An 18,369-nucleotide genomic window follows, 5' to 3' on the forward strand; every position below is an offset into this window, starting at 1 on the left:
AAATCCCCACTTCTTCAGATGGGCTTTTTACCCACGAAAGCTTATGCCCAAATAAATCTGTTAGTCTTTAAGGTGCCACTGGACTCCTCCTTGTTTTTGTGGATACAGACTAGCATGGCTACCCCATGGTACTTGGATTGAAGAGTGTGTTATTAACTATTTGTTCCCTATGAAGGAACCTACAGACTGTGATCAAGTCACCCCTTAAACAGATTGAGCTTCTGGAGTCTATCACGATAAGGCAGGTTTTCTAATCCTTTATTCATTCTCTTGGCTCTTCTCTGAACCCTCTGCAATTTATCAACCTCCTTCTTGAATTGTGGGCCCCAGAAAAGGACACAGGATTCCAGCAGTGGTCGCACCAGTGCCAGATACAGAGATAAAATTACCTCTCTGCTCCTCCTCAAGCTTCCCCTATTTATACAGCCAAGGATCGCATTAGCCTTTTCGGCTGCAGCGTCGGACATCCTCACAGTCAGATCATTTATTGGACTGGGAATTTCTTTTCTAGCACTTTCAGTTTCATCTCATTGAAACTAAAACACTGGGGCTTAAGCCTGCAGCCACTAGGAGCACAGAAATCCTGCAGAAGCCAACCGGGGTTCAACACAATCACTGTGTCTTAAGCACGTCTGCAGCACAGCCATGACTCAGGAGTGGGACCGAAAATTGCAATGCAGGGGTTTCTTACACCACGGCAGCTCAGCAGGATAGAGAGGAAACCCAGAGGAAGAAAACAGCTCCCACGATCTTCCAGAGAGACAGCAAGTGCTGGGCATAAGTGGGACAATCAGCTGCCACCTGTGCACATGTTGGATCTATCACTGATGCGCCATGACTTTAGCATCCATTGTCAGCCTCCATGTCTCTGAGCCATGTTATTGTCTGAGTCGATGGGTCTCCGTTTGGTTCCAAACGCCTGGGATCTGCACTACGAGTGACTGGCTGGCTGGGGCAGCGTGTGTGTGAGAATCCGAACAGATGGACTGCCAGCTCAGCCCCAGAGTTGCCTCAACCTGCACTAGCCACACCCAACCCCATAGATGATTTAATTGGGGATTGGTCCTGTTTTGAGCAGGGGGTTGGACTAGATGACCTCCTGAGGTCCCTTCCAACCCTGATATTCTATGATTCTATGAGATGGTGAGCAGGAACTACTGAGATTGGTACAGCATGACAGCACATGGGAATGGGGCAACAGAGAGAGAGATGGGAGAGTATGGTGGTGATAGATAGATAGATCGACTGAAAAGATCCTTGCCTAAATCAGGCAGGATTGGGGTCTAAGATTTCTGTCCTAAAACTTACAGACTAAACAGAGATTAATTATAGCACATATATGTGGCTAAAAGCTGAGAGGCACTCGAATGACTCCAGCCTCAGCCTCCAAGACCCAAACCCTTCCTTTATCAGCCCCAAGAATTAACGCTGTGTGCTTTTTGAACAGAGCCAGCAGCTTCAGGGAGCTAACCCCTGGAGGAATGGTGCTCATGCTGCAACATCGGCTCTTATTAGAAAAGCCTTCCCCACCAAACCAACCCAGCCATGTCCCACAGCTGCCGTGCAGAGAGGCTGGATGAAAAATGAGATTACACTTCACACCACAAGAGAGAGATGTTGAGCCCTATTGGGAGACCATGGAGACCTTTTGAAATCCTCCATGAAAAACAAGGACCCATGTGAGGATTGTCCACACAATCCAGTGGCCAGGACTCTGACCTAGGACATGAGAAATTCGAGTCTCATTTCCTGCTATGCCTGATTTGCGTGCCCTGCATTCTGTCTCTCCAGCCTCATGAGTAGTGAATTAATTACACAACATGGGACAGCTCCAGCTGGAGAGATTTACCCCACCGAGGCTGTTGGTGACGATACTCACATGGCATGTGGGAGACCCAGATTCCAGGCCTTTGTCACGCTGACATGTACCAATAAAAGAACATTTTGTTAAATTCCCAACCCATTGTACAAGGGGATTTGAATACTTATTCACTCTCATCCAGTGGTACTAGGAGATTTGAATACCCATTCACCTTCTTCCAGTAGTACTAGGGGACCTAATTCTGGCCCATTGACTTGGGTGAAGTGATACCTATTTACAACAGCTGGGGCTCTGGCCCATTGATACCAGCATAGCAATGGCTGATTCACACAAACTACTGATTGGGTCCATTGACTCCAACAGAGCTATGGCCAATTCATACTAGCTGGGGGTCTCGCCCATTGACCCCAGTGGAGCTACGGCTGACTCCCACCAGTTGCATATTGGGTCCATTGACCCCAATGGAGCTACAGCCAATTCCTGCCAACTGGGAGTCTGGCCCATTGACCCCAGTGGCACTATGGCTGATTCCCCGCAGCTGGGGTCTGGCCCATAGACTATAAGGCCAGGAGGGAGCATTCGGCACATGCTGCCTGACCTCCAGCATATCCTAGGCCAGAGAACCTTCCCCTTGGCTTCTGTACTGAGCCCAGCTCCACATGTTAAAACAATAACATTTGTTTCTGGGAGTTGATGTTAAGGAAGGACCAGAGACAAAGAAATGAATCTAGGAGAAGAAGTATTGGATCCAACCATAAGGTCTAAAACACCCCAGCTAAATGAGTCATTGCTGCAGTCACAGCCAGGATTCTCTCCTTGGAATATTGCTATCTCCACAGGGATCGCCTCACACACCGAACGGGTCACTGATGTACAAGTGCCCAGGGCCACCCCACCCCCCAAAGTTACAGTCACAGGAACCTTGCAATACGTCCACCCAGAGAGTCATTATGGGCATTGAACAGGATAGACAATCAGCTATTTGGGGCTGGAACCTTCTTTTAATTCTGTCTGTGCAGCACCCGGCACAATGGGGTTCCAGCTCCATTACTCTGGGTCACAGGGGCTACAGCCATACCAATAATAAATAATTAATGATGAAATAATAATCGATTCTCAATGATCAGTTGTCCATAATTATTAGTCATTAAGTCCTCTCTGGATGGGCTAGCCATAGAGATGGTAAAAATTATTTCACCCAACCATTTTTCCAAGGAGCAAAAGGGGTTTTTGTCCAAATCAGGAAAGTTTGCAGGAAAATGTCATTTTTGCTGATAATTTCCAGTTTTCCATCGAAAACACAGAAACTGAACATTTTTCAATTTTGGGGAAAATGCCTGTTTAACCATTTCTGGTTTCTAAAGCCGACTTTTTTTTTTTTTTTTTTTTACCATGGAAGGTTTTTAAAACCAATCATTTTATCATTTTACTGGACATTTTTACCAAAACCAGAAACATTTTACCCAAAATGGTTTTTGAGGCTGAACATTTTTACCAAAATTGGATGTTTTACCAAAAACAAGATCTTTACAAAAAACTGTTTTTGAAAAACAATTTATGTGGGGCACGGGGGTTGTTTTTTTGTTGAAAAAAACAACTAACCAACCAACCTAACAAATAAAAGATTTGTGTGGCACATTGTTTTTTACAAAACAAACCTCTTTTTAATTATGTTTTCTTTATTTCCTATGGAAACAAATGGCATTTTCAACCAGGTCTCAGATTAGCAAAGCAGTTGTACAACATGAGATGACATCCATAAACTGTGGATGAAGCATGCTCCTTTGCAAATATCTTGGATTGAGGTTTCCCCACGTATAAATTCCAGCAGCTGACGCAGGAACAAGAGGAGCGTATGTCATTAATGTGAGTTACCCGTTCCTTCTCCCAATGGGAAAACAACTCCTCAGAAACTGTTGACTTTTTGTCAAAAAATTGAAAATTTACTTTTTTTTTTTTTTTGGAGGTTTTCAGAAAAGACAAACCAAACTATTTTGTCCCAAATCCAAAAGCGTTACACCCAATACTGCCGAAAACTGAAAAATATTCAGACAAAAGAAAAAACTTTCAATTTTGCCAGATAGAATCACAATCCCTTGTGTACACACACCCAGAGTCCTTCCCTCAACTGGGCATGGAACCCAGGAGTCCAGACTCCCAAACCTGTGCACTGTCCATTAGAAGACAACACCTACCTAGCTCCTAGCCAGGGCTTTTGGGAGTGCCCCTTTCACATCCTTGTTCCTCAGGCTGTAGATGATGGGGTTGAGCATGGGGATGACAATGCCATAGAGCACGGGCAGTGCCCGGTCCTGCTCCTGCAAGTAGGTGAAGTTGGGGCGGAGGTAGGTGAAGAGGATTGTGCCAAAGTAGAGGCTGACCATGGTCAGGTGGGAGGCGCAGGTGGAGAAGGCCTTGAGGCGCCCTTCCCTCATGCGGATCCTAAGGATGGCCAGCGTGATGTACACATAGGACACCAGGGTCCCCAGCAAGGAACTGAAGACGATAGCACCGCCTACAGCGATGGTGACAGTCTGGTTGGCCTGGGTGTCAGAGCAGGAGAGCTGGAAGAGCAGGGGAATGTCGCAAAAGAAGTGGTGGAGGACGTTGCCCCGGCAGAAGGACAGGATGGACTTCAGGAATGAGTGCACGGCCGAGTTGGTCAAGCCCATGGTCCAGGCAGCTGCAGCCAGCAGGGCGCACACCCGCCGGCTCATGAACGCAGCATAGTGCAGCGGGTGACAGATGGCCACGTAGCAGTCGTAGGCCATGACCCCCAGTAGCAGGCACTCAATCCCCCCAAAGGAGATGAAGAACAACATCTGGGAGAGGCAACCGGCTCACGAGATGGACTTGTCCTGCGACGGGTAATTGGCCAGCATCTTGGGCAGGGTGGAGCTGGTGTAGCCGATGTCCACCACAGAGAGGTTGACCAGAAAGAAGTACATGGGTGTGTGGAGCCGGGAGTCCAGGCTGACCAGCAATAAGATGAGCATGTTGCCCATCAGGGCCACCAGGTAGATGGCTGTGAAGACCCCAAAGAGAATGAGTTGCTCTGCTGGGTTGCTGGAGAGACCGAAGAAGATGAATTCGGTCCCTGAGGTGTCGTTCTCCCTCCCCATTGGCTCCAGGGGGTCCATCCCCTGCAGGCAGAGGAAGGTCAGTGGTGTGAGAGTTGGGCTGAGACATTTACCCTCCTTGTGAGCTGAACTGTAAAGAGTGAGGGAAAGTCCCTACATGGTCACAGCAACCTACACTAACAGCAGTGGGTGGGAAAGGGTACGAAAGGGAGATGGAGACTGAATTGGCCCAAACAAAAGGCCTCCGGGTGTCCCTCAAGGCCTCTGACAAGCTCTTGTCTGGGAAACGAGAGGGCTGTTGGGCCAGAAATCAGTTAACCTAAATTGTGTGTTGGAAACTGGGGGACAAATCAATGGGGGAGGGACTATTCTGCCCACCGCTCCCTTCAGGACCCTTCACGACAGAGACTTGGGGTGGGGGGGCAGGAATGAGGAAGAAGAGATGGGGGCTACTGGAGTGAAATTCACCATCGGGGCTGCTTCCCACCCCATCCCTTATCCTGAGAGATGTCCTGGCCAGCCCAGGCCAGAGAGAGGGACCCAGATGACATCGTCACCCCCTGTCTGCTCCAGAGAACCACAAACACCACCCGGGATGAAACGGGATCGACTTCAACAACAGCAGCTCCAACAACAGGGGACTGGAACACATGACTTACGAGGAGAGGCTGAGGGAACTGGGATTGTTTAGTCTGCAGAAGAGAAGAATGAGGGGGGATCTGACAGCTGCTTTCAACTACCTGAAAGGGGGTTCCAAAGAGGATGGATCTAGACTGTTCTCAGTAGTAGCTGATGACAGAAGAAGGAGTAATGGTCTCAAGTTACAGTGGGGGAGGTTTAGGTTGGATATTAGGAAAACCTTTTTCACTAGGAGGGTGGTGAAACACTGCAATGCGTTACCTAGGGAGGTGGTAGAATCTCCTTCCTTAGAAGTTTTTAAGGTCAGGCTTGACAAAGCCCTGGCTGGGATGATTTAGTTGGGGATTGGTCCTGCTTTGAGCAGGGGGTTGGACTAGATGACCTCCTGAGGTCCCTTCCAACCCTGATATTCTATGATTCTATGAACAGCAGCTCCAGCCAGTCTCAGCTCACTTCTCTCCCCCTGTGGTTCATTATCACCAGCACAGATACCTGGCAGACAAGAGACTGGCAGACAAGCCAGATTTCCTGCCCAGACTGTCCCAGCACAAGGGAAAGGGAACTAGGGGGGTTGTGCAAATGACAGCCGGATTTAATGCTTCACAATTCAAAGGTCCAGGCTTTTTCCCCTCCTTTCCTGTGGTGTTAATCAAAGGTTAAGGGCTGTTTCACGGCATGTTTGCCATGGCACGAGCTGGGGGAGGTCTCTGGGTCCCAATCCCTGCCCCTCGTTTCACACTAGCTAGTGCTGGACAGTGATGGGCTCTGTTAGCACCTTGGCCCATTTAGTCCATCTACATTCACACAACAGGGGCCACCAGCAGGGAGCTGGCGGGGCCCTTAGAAGACCCAGCCTGCATCCCCAGTGCTGCCAAACAGTGACTCAGGGCCAGATTTCCAGAGATGTTTAAGGGCCAGATTTGGAAGGCATTTTGGCATTTAGTGGGATTTTCAAACCACTGAGGTACCCGCACCATTGAAAGCAAAGGGAATTAGGCACCTAGAAGCGTTTGAAAATCTCACCAGGCACCGAAACACTGTAACAAACCTGGCCTCCCATGCCCAGTTAGGACTGGTTAAAAAAAAATTGGCAAAGCTTTTTTCCGTGAACATAAATGTCATTTTGTCCAAACCAGGCAGATTCCTGGCCCTGGAATGGTTCCAACAAAAACTGTCCCTGGGAACGTTTCTCCACACCCTTGTTAGTACCAGTCATAATCTGAGTCAGTGACACTGCATCCTAAGTAAGGCAAATGTTTATTCTAAACCATCTGGTTCAGTGTCTTGGTACCAATACTAAATCCTGACACAGCAATATTTCATAAATTGGTTACTGTGCATTCAGTAGGTTATCTGGAAAACAGCATCTATAAGAAACAGCTGGATCTATGTCAGCTACTGGCGTATCACAGAGCAATGCAACCAATGGAACAGAGAAGCTAGCCACTCCTGTCTAGCGAAGCTTACCCCAGAGGGTGAAAACCAGCAGTCAGGATAAGCTATCTGCAGCACCAAAGTAAAAGGGCCAGACTAAAACACCAGATTGGAAAAATAATTTATGCTTGGATATAAGGTGGTGTCATATGTACACATACATACCTGTATGTACCACACAAAAGAACGGCCATACTGGGTCAGACCAAAGGTCCATCTAAACCAGTATCCTGTCTTCCGACAGCGGCCAATATCAGGTGCCCCAGAGGGAATGAACAGAATAGGTAATCATCAAGTGATCCATCCCCTGCCTCCCACTCCAAGCTTCTGGTAAACAAAGGCTAGGAATGCCATCCCAGTCCCTCCTGGTTAATAGCCATTGATGGACCTATCATTCATGAATTTATCTAGTTGTTTTTTGAATCCTGTTATAGTCTTGGCCTTCACAACATCCTCTGCCAAAGAGTTCCACAGGTTGACTGTGTGTTCTGTTAAGAAATAATTCCTTTTGTTTGTTTTAAACCTGCTGCCTATTAATTTCATTTGGTGACCCCTAGTTTGTGTGTTATGAGAAGGAGTAAATAACACTTTCTTATTTACTTTCCCCACACCAATCATGATTTTATAGACCTCAATCTTAACCACCCTCAGTAGTCTCTTTTCCAAGCTCAAAAGTCCCAGTCTTATTAAACTCTCCTGATATGGAAGCTGTATTTATATACATATTTATGTGTACATATATATGCCATATCCATATAGTGACGGGTTGGATCACAGAAACCCCCTTGGGGTTGCCAACTGATGTGCCAAGACTACTTCTTCTCCTGCTTTCCTGCCCTGGCAGCTTAGGACTTCAGTGCCTTGCCTGGTTTAAGCCAGACCCGCTAGCTTGCTGCAAACCCAGACCCAGCTCTGAACCATGTCCCCTAACAGCTGTAGGCCTAATTAAAAGCAACTTAGGCAGTGTTCCTGTCCTTGACACTCAGATGCCCAACTCTCAATGGGGTCCAAACCCCAAATAAATCCGTTTTACCCTGTATAAAGCTTATACAGGGTAAACTCATAAATTGTTCGCCCTCTATAACACTGACAGAGAGATATGCACAGCTGTTTGCCCCCTCTCCCCCCACCCCCCCAGGGTATTAATACATACTCTGGGTTAATTTATAAGTAAAAAGTGATTTTATTAAATACAGGAAGTAGTATTTAAGTGGTTCCAGGTAGTAACAGACAGAACAAAGTGAATTACCAAGCAAAATAAAATAGAACATGCAAGTCTACGTCTAGTACAGTAATAAAACTGAATACAGATAAAATCATCATCCAGTAAGCTTCCTTTTACACACTAGCCTCCTTCTAGTCTGGGTCCAGCAATCACTCAAACCCCCTGTAGTTACTGTCCTTTGTTCCAGTTTCTTTCAGGTATCCTTGGGGATGGAGAGGATCTCTCTTTAGCCAGCTGAAGACCAAATGGAGGGGTCTCCCAGGGGTTTAAATAGACTTTCTCTTGTGGGTGGAGATCCCCTCCTCTCGCCTATGCAAAGTCCATCTACAAAATGGAGTTTTGGAGTCACCCGGGCAAGTCACATGTCTGTGCATGACTGAGTTTCTTACCAGCCAAGCCACATTCCTGGGAAAGCCCAGATGTGGATTGGCGTCTCCAAGTTCATTGTTGGCTTAAGAGCTTCTTGATTGAGCACTTACTGAGAATAGGCTTTTCTCAGGAAGCTGACCAACCACTTCACTAAAACCTACTCAGAATCAAACAAGTATGCAGCCAATATTCATAACTTTGAATACAGAAATGATACATGCATACAAATAGGATTAATAGATTCAGTAGATCATAACCTTTACAGAGATATGTTACATGACATATGTAGCATAAAACACATTCTAGTTATGTCATATATACATTCAGAAGTATATTTCCATAAAGCCTTATGCGGGGCACTGTCACACATATTATCCATATGTATTCATTATTTGGGTACCACCAAGGCTCACTCATAAAACCCCACTCCTCAATCATGATTCAGGAGCCTAACATTCCCAGGCCCACCATAAGAAACTAAAAACAATTAAAAAATAAAATCTGTCCATCAGTCATAAAAGGAAATGTAAAAACTTAAGGGACAGATGGAGCATAAATGTACAGATGGTAAAGTAAGGTAACCACATACGAGAGTTTACTTACAGCAAGAACAGGAACAGAATAAAACATTGGAAACAGCTGAAAAACTCTGCAAAAAAGACGTGCCATCCTGTTATAAATATTTGCGGTCAACAACAGGCTTGTGGTAGCTATCCTGTGCCTGAAGAGTGGGGACAGAAATGGAAAAAGGTAGCCCTAGCAAAATTAAAAAAATGAAACAGGGGCCCTGTAGTGCAACCACTACTGTAAGATAAATCCAGGTTCTGGTAAAACTTAAACTGAGACCTAGACTGGTGCCTGTCAGAATGGGACAAATAAGTGCCCAGTAGGGAGAAGTAGCAAACAGTACATTCACTGGATTGGTAACTCAGATGAAGGAAAAAATGGAACAGTTCACAGAGCACATTAGGAGACAGAAGCTGAGACTCAATCTTGGGGGAGTGAATAAAGAATTTCAAAGTGAAAACCCAAAATTGAGTGGGTTAACACCTAGAATTGATGCATTAATGCCTGGAGGTGCCCAAAAAACAGTTAACTGCAGTATGTAAGGGCACTCCCGCATGGCATGGCATGCAGACAAAAGCAACAAACACTGTGGGAACAAATTCAGGTAATGACTCCCACTATCCTCTCAAAGCCAGGATAAAAACCAGGGGTGTGGGTTCACAACTGCTTTAACCCATGAAGCCACACACTCCTTGCTCAGAGATAAAAATAGTCCCTTCTTTCTCAAATATTTTTACCTACCAGTTTTCTTTTATATCCTTTCTCAGTTTGCTAAACTGGCTGCTGGTGCCGGTACTTTAAGATACCTTGATAATCTCTCTTGGCTCAGGTCTCCCTACCTTCCTAGATTGCTCTTCACACCTTTCCCCTGCCTCTTTGCTCTCTCTTTGTTTTAAAGGTTAAAAGTTATAGTTTTTACAGCGGGCGGGGTCAGTTGTTGGCTCCACGTGTGTGTTTTTTCTGCATGCTGCACTGGCTGTGGCCGTACAGCAGGTTCTGATCAAACTGCCCACAAAACCCACAAAACATTGCTTAGTAGCGAAGGCACCCGGCCAGCTTTATTGTCGACGAAGCACGGTAATAGCACCCGGCAGACTCTATGAGGATACTAAGACGTAGCCTGTGACAATAGACGCTGCTCAGTGAGCGGTGGGACTTTTCACTGTCCCCTAGGCTGGCCAAAGACACTGCATGTGAGACCCTTCATTATTCACCAATACAAACAAGTTACATATTGCCCCTCTGACATAGTTACTGCCCCTTTGACATGGTTAGTTAGCACCCTTTACCTTGTACATGGTGGTTCAATCAAAACATTTTTATTCATTACACTCCCATCCTGCCCGTATCACTAAGAGGGGGTCAGTGTATTCTTGGATGAGTGTTTGTACCCCATACTTGGTACCAGGCTGTTCTGCTACCACCCTTCTGGAGTGCGTTTGCGTGAGTGTCCTTGGCCTAGCACTTCTCAGGAATGTGTGTGTTTCTGCAATCCCAGCCCTGTTCTTGCCAGGTTCTGTGAGCCTGTGTAACCCACACACCTCCTGGCTGTGGCGTTCTGTCCCACCTGGTGGCACTGAGACCACTTCGGTAGAGTTAATGAATCTGCTCTACAGCCTTAGCTAACAGCAGTTGGCTTTTAGCTCATGCAGTAAAGGCTCATGCACTAAGCTCCTACAGGACCCAGGCTCAATCCCGGCTGCCGACGACCAAGGTCTGTTGGTGTTACACAGGCAGAGCCTGACTTCTGCTCTCAGCCTGTCTCTTGCTAACTTTGCTTGATATTAGCAGGGCTTGACCCACTACTTTAGTTCAGGCCTCAGGCCTCATACAGGGCCTTTGATACAAGGCCTCATGTTTCAGACTTTCTTTCTGCTACACCTGGGATTCTTGATTCCCAATCCCCCAACTCTAACCTACGAAATCCCATTCCCCTCCCACAGCTATGGGTAAAACCCAGGAGTCCTGGTTCTGTTCTCCCACCCCCCACCCCGCCCCACCTGCTCTAACCCACTAGTGTCTAGTGGTTAGAGCAGAGGGGGCTGGAAGCCAGGACTCCTGGGTTCTCTCTCAGCTCTGGGATGGGAGGTGTGACAAGGACCAGTCGCTCCCTCACTCCTCCTCAAGGATTCAGTGGCACTGGAAGAGCTGCCGGGATGGAGCCTGAGTCTGGAATAACACCAGCCTTGAGCTGCCCCACCCACAGGTCTGCCGGTGCCCCTCAGTCCTGACTGGCAGCCCCAACTGCTCCTGCATGGCAGCAGGTGTGAAACTGGCTCCATGGACACATTGTGTAACCAGCCGGGACATGGGCCCGCTGGGTGGCTGCAGTGTCCGGACCCTGGGTCTGTCCTGGTGCAGCAGGGAGCTGGGGGTTCCCGGACTAGCTGGGGTCAGTGGGCTGGATGACCCAGGGGTCTGATGTGGGAGGAAAGGCGGGGAGACCAGGCCTGATTGACCCTGAGGTGTGATGGGGGGCAGGGAAGAGAATACCAGATTAGAGGGGCTGATGAGCCAGCATGCTACGTACCTTCCTATGGCAGGAAATTGATCTGAGATATGAGCTTGCAATCCTCAGCCCATCTGCTGAAGGAATGGCCTTGTCGCCTGGTGCCTGCCTCACTGTCTCCCTCCAGAGCTCGTCTGCCATCCTGTCCTGACGAGAGCTTTGGGCAGCAAGCGCCTCCCTGCCCCTCTCCCACCAACAGCCCAGCCCCTGCTCTGTGCCCAGTGAGAGACACAGCCCAGCTGAGGGGTGCTGGGATCGGCAGACATTGCAGAGCTGTCTCCCAGGGAATCATCGTTTGTCACTGCAGGCCAGCCCAGGGGGACCAATTTGCCTCGTACAACCAGCATCCTTGGCCGAGGAGAGAGACATGGGCTCAATGCCTGTCTGAAACCAAACCAGAGCCAACCGCAGTGTTTCACTCTCAGGTCCTCAGTTTACAGGCGTTGTCTCTCAGGAACCCCTGGACCAAGTGACTCCAAATTTGCCCCACTTACCCTAGCTCAGACATTAAGGAGACACGTCAAATTTCAAAACGATGTGACTCAGCGTGTGGATTTTAGAGCGCCTAGAAAACGCAGCTGTTAAGCAGTGAGCTCGTATCAGCCCCTAACAGGCTATGTCTACATTAGCACTTTTGCTGGCAACACTTTTGTCGGTCAGGGGTATGAAAAACACACACACACACACCCCGACCAATATAAGTTTCATGGACTAAAGCATCGATGTGGACAGCGCTATATGGGTGGGAGAGTTCTTCAGAGCGATGGGCAAACATCTCCACTCTGGCAGGAGACCGATTGGTCACCTCTGCTGGATGCGAACTATCAGAACCTATTTCCAGTACATGGACAGAACACCTTACCCAGCTGCGGGCTGTATGTGGTACGATGCTGTTCACAATCAGCGTGGCACTGGCCTGCCTTGCAGATCATTTCTCGCTGAACCAGGGCACGGGATGATTTTTGTGACTAGTGATTTGGGGCACTGCAGTTGCTGGGTGTCCACACTGAGCCACATTAAAGAGGTCTGGTTTTGCAAGCACAGGGGCTCGGCTCTTTATAAAAGCCAGAGCTCTTAAAGGGGGTGCATGCCAGGCTCCCAAAAAAACCCATTCCTTTTGAAAACGGTGGGCCTTTCTGTAATATATGCTCTGTTGGATTGGCTTCAAAGCCCACCTCAGGCTTTCCCTGGGCACTTAGCACTTAGCAGTGCCGGGTCTCGGCCGCATCCCCAAAATCCACTCAGTGGGGGATGGTCCCATTGGTCCATGGATGCTGTCCCACTGAAAGGGGCCCAAAGGAACCACAAGCAAAGACACACAAAACACGAGCCATTATTTATCGCAGCGGCAACATCCATTGAACAAATGGTCTAAAAAACAGGCACCCATGAGCCGGGCGTTTGGAGGGCCACCAAGCTGCAGTCCCACCTCCTGTCTACCACAGGCTGCTAAATTCCACCCAGCTCCCCCAGCACTGAGCCCAGGAACGGACGTTTGGCTAAAGTGTCTTCCCGAAAGGCCCCAGGGAGTTTGTTCCGTGGGTTAATCACCCTCCCAGTTACAAAAAATGGAGCCTTGTTTCCAATTGTAATTGGGCTTCCAGCTATTTCCCAGGAGTCTCTGCAAGGGCCAAGGAACCCACAGTTCACAAGCTGCGCAGAGATTGTAGCTTCATCTCACAGCCACCCTGGCCTTGGCACTAGGGTTGCCGAGATTCCTGGAGGTTTCATCCTGTGACTTGATCTTTAATTAAGGGAGGGCTGGCAACCCTACGTGGCATCAACTGCATCCAAGAGGCCCACGCTGTTAGAAGTCCCGTGGCTGGCCCTCTCCAAGTTGCCTAAGGGATTTGGACAGCAATTGCTAGGCAGGGGAAGCAGGCACCCAACACCCCTAGGCAGCTTTGGCAGCCTAAGCCCTGGAGGAAGGGGTGAGCTGAGGGGTTGGTGCAGCGCTGCCCATGGGCTGTAGCCCTCGAGAGCGGGAGGGAGTTCAGCTCTGTAACACCATGCCGCAGGACGGGTAACCAGCAGCGGGGAATTAAACTCATCACCCTCATGCTAAGCCCATGAGCCTGTACTGGCTGAGCTAAAGGCCCCTGCTCTGTTAGCCCGGGCTAGGGCAGGCTCATCAGCCTGTTCAGAGGCCCAGACACCAGGAGAGAGGGACAGACCCCAGTACGGTGTGGTGGGGAGATTACTTTGCTCCTAGGACTCAAAGGAGCTGGCTGGCTCAACAGCTGGGGTGGGAGCCGCCTGGGCCGTCTGGAAACACACTGAGAACCTCCCAGCTTGTGTCACACAAGCCAGTGAACAGCCACTAGGTGTCCCAGTCCCTGCCCCATGAGCCAGCCAGTCCCTGTCCTGGGGCTGGCGCTCCCTAGAGGAGAAAGGCCCCATGCCCCAGCCCTCTGATCCAGCCAGTCCCTGTCCTGGGGCCGGATGAGAGCCGGCACCCGCTAGAGGGGAAAGGCCCCATGGCCCATTCCCCACCCCCCAATCCAGCCAGTCCCCTGCGCAGGGGCCGGATGGGAGCCATCGCCCCCTTAGGGTGAACAGATGTCTCAATTTTGGGGGCTTTTTCTTATATAGGCACCTATTACCCCCCCCTCCCGATTTTTCACACTTGCTATCTGGTCATCCTACGCCCCCTAGAGATGAAAGACCATTTGGGGTCCGTCTCTGCAGGGCACGGGGACACCACCCCTGGGTCCCCCACCCAGTCCTGCCTCCCCCTCAGGCCCAGACGGCGATGGTGGCCATGACAGTGAAACCCAGTGCGATGAAGGAGAACTTGGCCAGCGGCGGCTCACTGGAGCTCAGCTCGTGGGGCAGGATCTCCAGGAAGGTGATGTACAGGAAAGTGCCAGCCGCCAGCCCCTCCAGCAGGGCCATGGCCAGCCCACTGGCTGCTCCGCCCGAGAGCGAGAGCCCGATACCCACGGCCATGCCGGAGGGGGACATGAGGGCAAAGATGCCCAGGTAGAGCAGCCTCCAGCGGGGCCGGGTGCCACTTTGCACCAGCTGCAGCCCCAGGCTGAAGGCGATCACGCCCTTGTGGGCCAGCACGGCCAGGCAGAGCTGGAGGGCCCCCGCCTCGCCCTGCTGCACCCCCACCGCCAGCCCCTCGAAGAGTGAGTGCAGCGACAGAGTGATGAAGAGCACCAGGGCCCGGAAGGAGCCAGGTGAGGGGCCACCAGGCACCGGGACCCCATGGGAGTGCGGGACGGAGGGGACACTGGGGGCTGAGCAGGCAGGGTCCTTGCCCGGGGCCCCATGGGACGGTGGAGCCGAGTGGCAGCAGTGCAGCACCAGGCTCTCGGTGAGGAAGACGAGGAAGAAGCCGAGGGAGATGATGAGCTCCGCGAAGGGGTAATCCAGCTGTGGGGAGAGGGATGGGGAGATGGAGGGAGAAACATGGTTTGTTTCAGAGGGACTCCCATGCAGGCACCCAGCCCAGCCTTCCCCACCTCTACACGTAGCCTACACAGCACGTCCCAAAGGGAGGGCTATTTAGGAGAGTGGGATCTAGTGGTTAGAGCAGGGAGCTGGGAGCCAGGACTCCTAGGTTCTGTCCCCGGCTCTGGGAGGCGAGTAGGGTCTAGTGGGTTAGAGCAGGGGAGACTGGGAGTCAGGACTCCTGGCTTCTCTCCCTGTATTTGGGAGGGGAGATTTGACAAGGGCCAGTCGCTCCCCCTGCCTTGGCTCTGCTCTCACAGATCTTTCCCCACAGTTGCCCTCTTCCCGCCTCTCCTCAGTGGGGGCACTTCCAGCCAAGAGGTGTTGGGGGCACTTACCTCAGCCCCACAGGCACTGGCCCTAGATGAGTTGTTCTGTGTCCCCGTCAAGTTCTGCCCAGCAACAGCCTGTGGGAAAACAAGGGGAGTTAGATACCGCGCTGGGGGGCAGGCGGTGCACTGACCCCATATTCACCTGGAGGGCTGTCCCTGTGCCCCCTGCTGAAAGGGACAGGCCCTGGTCCGTGTGTGTGTGTGTGTGTGTGTCCCTGCACCTCCTGCGGGAGGGGACGGGCCCTGCTGCGTCTGTGTTGTGTGTGTCCGTCCCTGCACCCCCTGCTGGAGGGGACGGGCCCTGCTCCATGTGTGTGTGTGTGTGTGTGTGTGTCCCTGTGCTCCCTGTTGGAGGGGATGGACCCTGCTCTGTGGGTGTGTGTCTGTATGTGTGTCCCTGCACCCCCTGTTCAAAGGAATGGGCCCTGATCCGTGTGTGTGTGTGTCCCTGCGCCCCCTGCTGGAGGGAACAGGCCCTGATCCGTGTGTGTGTGTGTGTGTGTGTGTGTGTGTGTGTGTGTGTGTCCCTGCGCCCCCTGCTGGAGGGGACGGGCCCTGATCCGTGTGTGTGTGTGTGTGTGTGTGTGTGTGTGTCCCTGCGCCCCCTGCTGGAGGGGATGGGCCCTGCTGTGTGTGCACCACCCTGCTGGAGCAAGGGGAACCCGTGCTTCCCTGAGCCGTCTCACCTGCTGCAACCGCTTGCCCAGCTCCCCCTGGATGTCTGTCAGCGCGTCGGCTGCTGTGTGCATGAGGCAGGCCCCCAGGAAGACCCCTGCTGCGAAGCAGCCAATGTAGCTCAGGATGCGCCGGTGCCACCCTGTGGGAGGAGAGGGCTGGGGTGAGGCCAAGACCACGGGGAAGGGCAGAGCAAGGTGATCCCAGCCTGGGAGGTGGGTCTCGAACTGGGGAACTGCACAGCCTGGGGCAGGAGAAAGCCAGAGGCAGGGAGAGCAGGCACAGAGCCCTGGACTGGCACCGGGAATACCCGGGTTCCAATTCTGGCTCAGCCACTGGCCTGTTGGGTGAGCTTGGTAAATCACTTGGCCTCCCTGCACCTCAGTTTCCCCATCTGTACAATGGGGCTAATGAGACTGACCTCCTTAGCGAAGTGCTTTAAGATCTGCTGACAGAACAAGGGCGATTAATGAACTGGCAAGAGGATAGAGTGAAAGCAGCATAGTTCCCCAGGGAGGAAGAACTGGACACAGATAAGAAGAAAAAGGGCAAAGCAATGGCTAAGAAAGTGGGACATAGTTGGACAGACACAACCTGTTTCCCTCAGGGGGGCCAGAGCCCCCTGAGTGTGGCTGTTTCTTTCGCCCCACGGAGAGGCAGTGATGGGGATGGGGCAGGGTGGAGGTATCATTCATGCCTGCAGCTGCCCCATTGTCTTATTTACTAAGGGGGTTTCCCCTGCTCTGGGAGCCAGAAGCCTGCAGGGGATAGGGGAGGGGAAGCACCAGACAGACAGATACACGGATAGAGAATGAGAGCGAGGAGCAGCAAGAGATAGATAGATAGATAGATATAATGAGCAGAGGGGTTTCTATGGGGATAGATGATAGGGGGAGCAGAGGGGTGTCTGTGGAGATAGATGATAGGGGAGCAGAGGGGTGTCTGTGGGGATAGATGACAGAGGAGCAGAGCAGTGTCTATGGAGATAGATGTTAGAGGAGCAGAGGGGTGCGTATGGGGATACCCAGCGCGTCCCATCCCCGTGATGTGGATGCAAAGCCGCTGTCCCACTCCCCAGCCCCAGCCCCTCTTTACCTTTGGCCGCTTTGATCTGGAACCACTTGACCTGGGCCGGGATGAGGCCACAGACGAGGGTGATGAACAGCAGAGCCACCAGGCAGCCGATCTTCACCACCAGGAGTGGCTCCATCCGCTCAGGCGCCAGGAGGGCCGGGTCGTGCAGTGCAATACAGCTGGGCGTTACTCTGGGCTCACACCCTACAGCCCCTCCTCCACAATGCCCTGCTAGCCCCAGCCCTCTCCTGTCCTCCCTCGCCTAACCGGTCCCAAGATAGGGAGACCCCCACCACAGATGACCCTAACCCTAATTCTAGGCAGCCACAGCCAAAGCCAGGCCCTCAGCCGAACCCAGGCCTGGCCAGGGACCCTTCCAAGTCCCAGGAATCAGTGGGAGATGCTGTGCTGCACGGGGATGGGTCAGGCCGTCCCCAGTTCCCTGGGCATCCTCCTCCCCTCCCGTCTACCTCACTCCATCTGCCCCTCTGCCTTCCCCCGTCCCCCTTCCTTTCACTGCATCTCTGCTGCTCCTCGCTCCCTCTCCTGCTCAGCTCCTGCCACCTTCCCCAGCGCCTCCCAGCCCCGCAGTGAATAATAACCTCCCGGGAGCAGGGAGCCACCCCCCCCCACCCCCACCCCCGCACGTCCTTCAATCTTAATTACACCATCATTAAATAATTTATTGGGTAAACATTTCCCAAGAGCACTTTTCCCCACCACTTCCCCGGTCACCGGCTGCATTCCTAGCAGCTTAGATATGCTTGTATTGCACACCTATCCTTCTCTAATACCCAGCAGGCCCTGGCCCGGGGGGATTTTCCAACTGTTGAGGGGTTTGGTGCCAAGCTGGACGGTGCTGGATCAGCATCTCCCGGGCCCCAAGCGGGGTGAGGATGGAGAGACCTCAAACATACAGCCTCCCAGGGCCTGGTCAGCCCTCCACCTCTACCAGCTGCCTGGATTCACAGGGGTGGCCAGCCGTCTCTGCAGCAGTGCCCTCTTCTCGTGTGCCGAGCGCTGGGCCCCCGAGGACAGCCCGCCGGATACAGCACCCATTTCTCCCCCTGGCTGCCCAGCAGGCCCTCGGGAGAGATGCCACCAGCAGATATCTGCAATGGCAAAGGCCAGCCTGGCAAACCAAGCCACCGCCTTTACTCACCCTCAACCTGGGCTGAAGGGGC

General features: G+C 51.7%; 1 protein-coding gene and 1 pseudogene across 1 annotated transcript; both read right to left on the minus strand.

Annotated features, from left to right (window-relative positions):
- Positions 1-4,017: 4,017 nt before the first annotated feature.
- LOC141997481 (olfactory receptor 5AR1-like) lies at positions 4,018-5,011 on the minus strand (annotated as a pseudogene).
- A 9,253-nt stretch (positions 5,012-14,264) lies between these two features.
- On the minus strand, positions 14,265-17,622 carry SLC39A2 (solute carrier family 39 member 2). The gene is made up of 4 exons (XM_074969862.1): positions 17,207-17,622; positions 16,123-16,253; positions 15,443-15,511; positions 14,265-15,026 (listed from the first exon to the last, which is right to left on the minus strand). Exons 1-4 carry the CDS (start codon positions 17,319-17,321, stop codon positions 14,382-14,384), a joined length of 960 nt encoding a protein of 319 aa, XP_074825963.1. The 5' UTR covers positions 17,322-17,622; the 3' UTR covers positions 14,265-14,381.
- Between the last annotated feature and the right edge of the window lie 747 nt (positions 17,623-18,369).

The sequence above is a fragment of the Natator depressus genome, chromosome 13 (genome assembly GCF_965152275.1).
Source record: "Natator depressus isolate rNatDep1 chromosome 13, rNatDep2.hap1, whole genome shotgun sequence".
NCBI classification, from domain to species: domain Eukaryota; kingdom Metazoa; phylum Chordata; order Testudines; family Cheloniidae; genus Natator; species Natator depressus.